Here is a 9486-nt window from a genome sequence, read left to right as displayed (position 1 = left end):
GATATGTGTGTGTCTCTGGGTCTGACATTTGTGTGTCTCTGGGTCTGACATGGGTGTGTCTCTGGCTCTGACATGTGTGTGTGTCTCTGGCTCTGACATGTGTGTGTGTCTCTGGCTCTGACATGTGTGTGTCTCTGGCTCTGACATGTGTGTGTCTCTGGCTCTGACATGTGTGTGTCTCTGGCTCTGACATGTGTATTTTTCTGGGTCTGATATGTGTGTGTCTCTGGCTGTCACATGTTTATGTCTCTGGGTCTGACATGTGTGTGTCTCTAGTCTGATGTGTGTGTCTCTGGGTCTGACATGTATGGGTCTCTGGGTCTGACATGTATGGGTCTCTGGGTCTGACATGTATGGGTCTCTGGGTCTGACGTGTGTGTGTCTCTGGGTCTGACATATATGTGTCACTGGGTCTGATATGTCTATGTCTCTGGGTCTGATATATGTATGTATCTGGCTCTGACATGGGTGTCACTGGCTCTGACATGTTTAAGCCTCTGGCTCTGACATGTGTGTGTCTCTGGCTCTGACATGGGTGTCTCCAGCTCTGACATTTTAATGCCTCTGACTCTGACATCTTTATGCCCCTGGCTCTGACATGGGTATCTCTGGCGCTGACATGTTTATACCTTTGGCTCTGACATGTGTGTTCCTCTGGCTCTGACATGTTTATGTCTCTGGCTCTGATGTGTGTGTGTCTCTGGCTCTGACATGTGTATGCCTCTGGCTCTGACATGTGTGTGTCTCTGGCTCTGACATGTATGTGTCTCTGGCTCTGACATGTGTGTGTCTCTGGCTCTGACATGTGTGTGTCTCTGGCTCTGACATGGGTGTCACTGGCTCTGACATGTGTGTGTCTCTGGCTTTGACATGGGTGTCTCTGACTCTGACATGTTTATGCCTCTGGCTCTGACATGTGTGTGTCTCTGGCTCTGACATGTTTATGTCTCTGAGTCTGACATGGGTGTCTGTGTCTCTGACATGGTGTCTCTAGCTCTGAAATGTTTATGTCTCTGGGTCTGACATGTGTGTGTCTCTGGCTCTGACATCTGTCTGTCTCTGGGTCTGACATGTGTGTGTCTCTGGGTCTGACATGTGTGTATCTCTGGCTCTGACGTGTGTAAATCTCTGAGTCTGACATGGGTGTCTGTGTCTCTGACATGGTGTCTCTAGCTCTGAAATGTTTATGTCTCTGGGTCTGACATGTGTGTGTCTCTGGCTCTGACATCTGTCTGTCTCTGGGTCTGACATGTGTGTGTCTCTGGATCTGACATGTGTATGTCTCTGGCACTGATATGGGTATGTCTCTGGCTCTGACATGGGTGTGTCTCTGGCTCTGACATGTGTATGTCTCTGGGTCTGACATGTGTGTGTCTCTGGCTCTGACATGTGTATGTCTCTGGCTCTGACATGTGTGTGTCACTGGCTCTGACATGTGTGTGTCTCTGGGTTTGACATGTGTATCTCTCTGGCTCTGACATGTGTGTGTCTCTGGCTCTGACATGGGTGTCTCTGGCTCTCACATGTTTATGTCTCTGTCTCTGACATGTGTGTGTCTCTGGGTCTGACATGTGTGTGTCTCTGTCTCTGACATGTGTATCTCTCTGGCTCTGACATGTGTGTGTCTCTGGGTTTGACATGTGTGTGTCTCTGGCTCTGACATGGGTTTCACTGGCTCTGACATGTGTGTGTCTCTGGCTTTGACATGGGTGTCTCTGACTCTGACATGTTTATGCCTCTGGCTCTGACATGGGTGTTTTTGGCTCTCACATGTTTATGTTTATGTCTTTGTCTCTGACATGTGTGTGTCTCTGGGTCTGACATGTGTGTGTCTCTGGGTTTGACATGTGTGTGTCTCTTGCTCGGACGTGTGTCTCTGGCTCTGACATCTGCATGTCTCTGGCTCTGACATCTGCATGTCTCTGGCTCTGACATGTGTGTGTCTCTCGTTCTGACATGTGTATGTCTCTGGGCCTGACATGTGTCTCTGGCACTGACATGTTTGTGTCTCTGGCTCTGACATGTGTATTTTTCTGGGTCTGATATGTGTGTGTCTCTGGGTCTGACATTTGTGTGTCTCTGGGTCTGACATGTGTGTGTCTCTGGCTCTGACATGTGTGTGTGTCTCTGGCTCTGACATGTGTGTGTCTCTGGCTCTGACATGTGTGTGTCTCTGGCTCTGACATGTGTGTGTGTCTGGCTCTGACATGTGTGTGTGTCTCTGGCTCTGACATGTGTATTTTTCTGGGTCTGATATGTGTGTGTCTCTGGGTCTGACGTGTGTGTCTCTAGTCTGACGTGTGTGTCTCTGGGTCTGACATGTATGGGTCTCTGGGTCTGACATGTATGGGTCTCTGGGTCTGACATGTATGGGTCTCTGGGTCTGACGTGTGTGTGTCTCTGGTCTGACATGTGTGTGTCTCTGGGTCTGACATGTATGTGTCACTGGGTCTGATATGTCTATGTCTCTGGGTCTGATATATGTATGTATCTGGCTCTGACATGGGTGTCACTGGCTCTGACATGTTTAAGCCTCTGGCTCTGACATGTGTGTGTCTCTGGCTCTGACATGGGTGTCTCCAGCTCTGACATTTTAATGCCTCTGACTCTGACATCTTTATGCCCCTGGCTCTGACATGGGTATCTCTGGCGCTGACATGTTTATACCTTTGGCTCTGACATGTGTGTTCCTCTGGCTCTGACATGTTTATGTCTCTGGCTCTGATGTGTGTATGTCTCTGGTTCTGACATGTGTGTGTCTCTGGCACTGACATGTGTGTGTCTCTGGCTCTGACATGTGTGTGTCTCTGGCTCTGGCATGTGTATGCCTCTGGCTCTGACATGTGTGTGTCTCTGGCTCTGACATGTATGTGTCTCTGGCTCTGACATGTGTGTGTCTCTGGCTCTGACATGTGTGTGTCTCTGGCTCTGACATGGGTGTCACTGGCTCTGACATGTGTATGTTTCTGGCTTTGACATGGGTGTCTCTGACTCTGACATGTTTATGTCTCTGATCTGACATGTTTATGCCTCTGGCTCTGACGTGGGTGTGTCTGGCTCTGACATATTTATGCCTCTGGCTCTGACATGTGTATATCTCTGGCTTTGACATGTTTATCCCTCTGGCTCTGACATGGGTGTGTCTGGCTCCCATATGTTTATGTCTCTGGCTCTGACATGTATGGGTCTCTGGCTCTGACATGGGTGTCTCTGGCTCTAACATGTTTATGTCTCTGAGTCTGACATGTGTGTGTCTCTGGCTCTGACATGTGTGTGTTTCTGGGTCTGATATGTGTATGTCTCTGTGTCTGATGTGTGTATGTCTCTGTGTGTGATGTGTGTCTCTGGCTCTGACATGTGTGTGTCTCTGACTCTCACATGTTTATGTCTCTGAGTCTGAAATGTGTGTGTCTCTGGGTCTGACATGTCTATGTCTCTGGGTCTGATATGTGTATGTCTCTATGTGTGATGTGTGTCTCTGGCTCTGACATGGGTGTCTCTGGCGCTGACATGTGTGTTCCTCTGGCTCTGATATGTTTATGTCTCTGATATGTGTATGTCTCTGGCTCTGACGTGTGTCTCTGGCTCTGACATGTGTGTGTCTCTGGCAATGACATGTGTGTGTCTCTGTCCCTGACATGTGTATGTCTCTGGGTCTGACATGTGTGTGTCTCTTGCTCTGACGTGTGTGTGTCTCTGGCTCTGACATGGGTTTCTCTGGCTCTGACATGTGTGTGTCTCTGGCTCTGATATGTCTATGCCTCTGGCTCTGACATGGGTTTCTCTGGCTCTGACATGTGTGTGTCACTGGCTCTGACATGTGCGTGTCTCTGGCTTTGACATGTTTATCCCTCTGGCTCTGACATGGGTGCCTCTGGCTCTGACATGTGTGTGTGTCTAGCTCTGACATGTGTGTGTCTCTGACTCTGACATGTTTATGCCTCTGGCTCTGACACGTGTGTGTCTCTGACTCTCACATGTTTATGTCTCTGAGTCTGACATGTGTGTGTCTCTGGCTCTGACATGTGTGTGTTTCTGGCTCTGACATGTGTGTGTCCCTAGTCTGACGTGTGTGTCTCTGGGTCTGACATGTCTATGTCCCTGGGTCTGATATGTGTATGTCTCTGTGTGTGATGTGTGTCTCTGGCTCTGACATCTTTCTGTCTCTGGCTCTGACATGGGTGTCACTGACTCTGACCTGTTTATGCCTCTGGCTCTGACATGTATGTCTCTGGCTCTGATGTGTGTATGTCTCTGGCTCTGACATGTGTGTGTGTCTGTCTCTGACATGTGTATGTCTCTTGGTCTGACATGTGTGTGTCTCTGGGTTTGACATGTGTGTGTCTCTTGCTCTGACATGTGTCTCTGGCTCTGATACCTGTATGTCTCTGGCTCTGACATGAGTGTGTCTCTGGCTCTGACGTTGGTGAGTCTGACTCTGACATGATTATGCCTCTGGCTCTGACATGTGTCTCTGGCACTGACATGTTTGTGTCTCTGGCTCTGACATTTGTGTATCTCTGGCTCTGACATGTATAAGTCTCTGGCTCTGACATGTGTGTGTCTCTGGCTCTGACATGTGTGTGTCTCTGGCTCTGACATGTGTGTGTGCCTCTGGCTCTGACATGTGTATTTTTCTGGCTCTGACATGTGTGTGTCCCTGGCTCTGACATGTGTGTGTCCCTGGATCTGACATGTGTGTGTCCCTGGCTCTGACATGTGTATGTCTCTGGCTCTGACGTGGGTGTGTCTTTGGCTCTGACATGTTTATGCCTCTGGCTCTGACATGTGTATGTCTCTGGCTCTGACATGGGTGTCACTGCTCTGACATGTGTGTGTCTCTGGCTCTGACATCTGTATATCTCTGGCTCTGACATGGGTGTCACTGCTCTGACATGTGTGTGTCTCTGGCTCTGATGTGTGTCTCTGGCACTGACATCTGAATGCCTCTGGCTCGGACATGGGTGTCTCTGACTCTGGCATGTTTATGTCTCTGGCTCTGACGTGTGTCTCTGGGTCTGACATTTGTGTGTGTCTCTGGCTCTGATGTGTCTGTGTCTCTGGCTATGACATGGGTGTCTCTGGCTTTGACATGTTTATCCCACTGGCTCTGAGATGGGTGTGTCTGGCTCTCATATGTTTATGTCTCTGGCTCTGACATGTGTGTGTCTCTGGCTCTGACATGGGTGTCTCTGGCTCTGACGTATTTACGCCTCTGGCTCTGACATGGGTGTCTCTGGCTCATACATGTTTATGTCTCTGAGTCTGACATGTATGTGTCTCTGGGTCTGACATGTCTATGTCCCTGGGTCTGATATGTGCATGTCTCTGGATCTGACATGGGTGTCACTGGCTCTCACATGTTTATGTCTTGGGCTCTGACATGTGTGTGTCTCTGGCTCTGACATGGGTGTCTCCAGCTCTGACATGTTTATGTCTCTGACTCTGACATCTTTATACACCTGGCTCTGACATGGGTATCTCTGGCTCTGACATGTTTATGCCTTTGGCTCTGAGATGTGTGTTCCTCTGGCTCTGACATGTTTATGTCTCTGACTTTGATGTGTGTATGTCTCTGGCTCTGACATGTGTGTGTCTCTGGCACTGACATGTGTGTGCCTCTGGCTCTGACATGGGTTTCTCTGGCTCTGACATTTGCGTGTCTCTGGCTCCGACATGTGTACGTCTCTGGCTCTGACATGTGTGTGTCTCTGGCTCTGGCATGTGTGTGTCTCTGGCTCTGACATGGGTGTCTCTGGCTCTGACATCTGTACGTCTCTGGCTCTAACACGGGTGTCTCTGGATGTTACATGTGTGTCTCTGGCTCTGACATGTGTGTGTCTCTGGCTCTTACATGTGTGTGTCTCTGGCTCTGACATCTGTATGTCTCTGGCTCTGACATGTGTGTGTCTCTGGGTCTGTCAAGTGTGTGTCCCTGACTCTGACATGTGTGTGTCTCTGGGTCTGTCAAGTGTGTGTCCCTGACTCTGACATGTGTGTGTCTATGGGTCTAACACCTCTATGACTCTGGCTCTGACATGTCTATGACTCTGGCTCTGACATGTATGTGCGGCTGCTGACCGCCGTTGATGACCGGCCAGTGAGAGGAGCTGGTGTTTGGTGGATGAGGAAGTGACGGGGCTGCTCAGAGAAGCAGGAAATTCTAGTCGGAGCTGAGCTGTGAAGTTTATCCTCGGAGGTGCTCCCGGAGCAGGAGCTGGACTGTGATCTCCAGCCGGCGGGAGAGTGGGTGTGGAGCCGGGGTCCGGAATCCCCCTGTGTGGACAGGCTGTGTGGACAGAGGCTGCCTGGATTTGCAAGGATTGGCCTCAGACTCTGGGAACAATGTCAGCAACAGGTAAACCTTTCTGTTTAATTCCTCAAACAGCAGGTTAGCAATTTCTCAAACCCTTCGTCCTCTCCTCAAGCCCGGGAATAGAGAGAAATACATGTTCAAAAGAAAATAGCTGAGAAAATGTTAAACTGTTCATTTGTTTAGATCACCCAGGATGACCTGCACTTTGCGATGTTTCGTAACCCCTTTAATAGATTGTCACATTTTGATGGTGAATTAAGTTTATTCCACAAAGTTTATAAGTTAAGCCAACGGCTTTTGCTGGGAAATTGCTCTCAGCGTAACCCAGGACTGAGATATTATCCCAGTTCACTATTCCTGGGTGACTTCTCCTTCACCGACTGTCCCTGGGCGCTAGTGTGGGGCAGGTCCCCAGTATCTGGGTGTCTGAGATTGTCCACTTGCCCCCTCCACACACCCCCGGCCAAGGGAGGGAAACTGACCTTCCAGCCGGCGGGAATACGGTAGCGTCTTGAATTTCCTCTGAAATTAAATGGGTTTTTAAAAGCCGGGGTTGCAAAGCGAAGGGACCTTGATCCTGACCACCAACCAATCCTCTGGGCAGCTCCTCTCACCCTTCAGCCCTGGGGGCTGCCCCCCTGTGGGTTGTGCCATTTCCATTATTTCAGGGATTAAATTCACAGGAGTTGCCCAATTGGATTGCATTCCTGCCTTGGGAGGGGTATTGGAGACAGGCTCAGTGTGTGTGTGTGTGTCTGTGTGTTTGAGTTGTCATTTCTCCTTCCAGGACTATCCAGGATTGTGCTTAGGCTTTGCCCATCGCTACCGAGCAGGGTTTGTGTAGAATCTGCCCACAGTGGGAAATGGGGGGAAGCAACCCACCCGCCTCCTCTCCTGGGGGCAAAACTCAGGTTTCTGAAGCAGCCGAACCCATGGGGATTGTATTATTCCCAGCAACTTTCTCACAACTGCTCAAAAAACCCCTTGAAACGAGGGGTGGGGGGCGAGGGGGAATCCCGCAAATATCAACAGGGGATGCTGTAAAGATCCAAACACAGGTGTGAAAGGGAAAAGACAGATTCATATTTCCAACATCTCGTCAGCCGTTTCTGATTACAGGATTTTATAGACTCCCTGACCCATTGTTCCTCTGTGGTGCAGCTATCTAATTAATCTCTTTAAATCTCTCCCCACCAATGAAAGGAATCCTTTGGTAAAAGCAGCCAAAAAAAAAGGTGCTGAAATTGCTCATGGGTGTTAATGGGTGTTTCTGGGGGCTGGAGGAAGGTTTGTAGTGGAGTTCCCCAGGGGTCAGTGCTAAGACCCTTGCTTTTCCTGATATATGTTAATGACCCAGACCTTGGTGTGTACAGGGCACAATTTCAAAGTTTACGGATGATACAAAGCTTGGGAGCATTGTGAACTGTGAGGGGGATAGTGTAGAACTTCAAAAAGACATTGGCAAGTTGGTGAAATGGGCAAAGTGGTGGCATAAGATATTCAAGGCAGAGAAATGTGATGTGATTCATTATGGCAGGAAGAAGGTTGAGAGAGCAGTTAATGAAGTGTACAGTACCCTGTTAATAATTAATAAAGGCATGGAGTACAAGAGCAAGGAGGTTATCTTAAACTTGTATAAGACACTGGTTCAACCTCAGCTGGAGTATTGCATACAGGAAAGATGTGAAGGCATTGGAGAGAGTGCAGAAGAGATTCACCGGAATGGTTCCAGGGATGAGGAACTTCAGTTATGAAGATAGGTTAAGGGAGTTGGGACTGTTTTCCTTGGAGAAGAGAAGGCTGAGAGGAGATTTGATAGTGGTGTTCAAAATCATGAGGGCTCTGGACAGAGTAGATAGGGAGAAACTTCCCATTGGTGGAAGGATCGAGAACGAGAGGGCACAGATTTAAGGTGATTGGTGAAAGCAGGAGTGGAGACACGAGAAAAGTTTTCATGCAGTGAGTAGTTAGAGTCTGGAATGCGCTGCCTGAGAGTGTGGCAGAGGCAGGTTCCAACGAAGGTGTCACAAGGGAATTGGATTATTACCTGAAAAGGAAGAATGTGGAAGGTTATGAGGAGAAGGTGTGGGAGTGGCACCAGGTGAGTGCTCAGGCAGAGAGCTGGTGCAGACATGATGGGCTGAATGGTCACCTTCTGCGCTGTAGCATTTCTGTGATTCTGTGACTCTGTTGGGTCTGGCAGCATGGGTAGAGAGAGAAACAGGATTAACATTTCAGATTGATGTCCCTTTCTTCAGAACTGGAAAAGGTTAGAAATACACAGCTTGTTATACAAAGAGAGAGTCAGGGGAAAGGGAACAACCAAAGGAGAAATCTGTTTAAGGTGAAGGGTAGGAGTGAGTAAATGACAAAAGGGATGATGGTGCAAGGCCAAAGAAGATGGTGACGGGACAAGTAAAGAAACAAAAGATGGGTCGAGAAGAGGTGTAAATGGCAACAGCAGAATACAAGAGGGAGCTGAGAAAATCTAGCAAAAATGGGAAAGTTAGCATGAGCCTGGAGTGTGGTAATGAAAGGACCACCTCACTGGCTGTGTACTGGTGGATGGCCCCTACCCCAAGCACCAGCCCATACCTCCCCCACGCCCAGTGGCCCGGGTGCAGACCTCCTCCATTAACAGAAGCTGCTGTTTGATAAAATGGGAACGGGGGTTAAGATCTCAAGTTGTAAAACTCCGAGATAATTCCAAAAGCCTGTAAAATGTGAATGAGCATCACTGGAACAGTGCAGGAAGCTGTGGATAGAGAATTAAAGTGGTCAATGAAGCAGAAAATGCTGGAAACATCCAACAGGACTGAGTTTTGTTCACAGTTGTTGGTAGAACCTGGTGTATATCTTTCACTATTTTCTGACCTTAATTTGTTTTGTTTGGAAAAGCTCTTTAGCACCGGAGAGCTTGCATTATAACATCTGACATCTTAAACTTATCATACTGAGCAGATTCATCATTAAAAACTGCTCATTTAAACATTTCGACATCTGCATGACTATGTGTTGACCAGGAGGAGACTGTTGCTCTTTTGGTCAAATATTGATCAATCATTTCCCAGAAACCCACTCCAGGAAGTTGGCAACTTTTAGCTGTGTAAACAAAAGGAAATTTTCCCTGATTTTTTTGTTTCCTTGACCAATGGAACTCAGTTTCTGAT

At 48.5% G+C, this 9486-nt stretch overlaps 1 protein-coding gene across 2 annotated transcripts in view; it reads left to right on the top strand.

Annotated features, from left to right (window-relative positions):
• The first annotated feature begins 6303 nt into the window (after window positions 1–6303).
• Window positions 6304–9486, top strand: part of pik3ap1 (phosphoinositide-3-kinase adaptor protein 1) — a 121543-nt gene continuing 118360 nt past the window's right edge. For both annotated transcript variants that reach the window (XM_078530543.1, XM_078530545.1), the window contains exon 1: window positions 6304–6358. In XM_078530543.1, the coding sequence (XP_078386669.1) occupies window positions 6346–6358 (13 nt within the window). In that variant the 5' untranslated portion in view covers window positions 6304–6345. The remainder of the gene's footprint in view (window positions 6359–9486) is intronic.

The sequence above is a fragment of the Cetorhinus maximus genome, chromosome 27 (assembly GCF_964194155.1).
Source record: "Cetorhinus maximus chromosome 27, sCetMax3.hap1.1, whole genome shotgun sequence".
Classification (NCBI taxonomy): Eukaryota; Metazoa; Chordata; class Chondrichthyes; order Lamniformes; family Cetorhinidae; genus Cetorhinus; species Cetorhinus maximus.
Note: the sequence above shows the minus strand (reverse complement) of the source record. Positions and strands in the feature narration are given on the sequence as shown.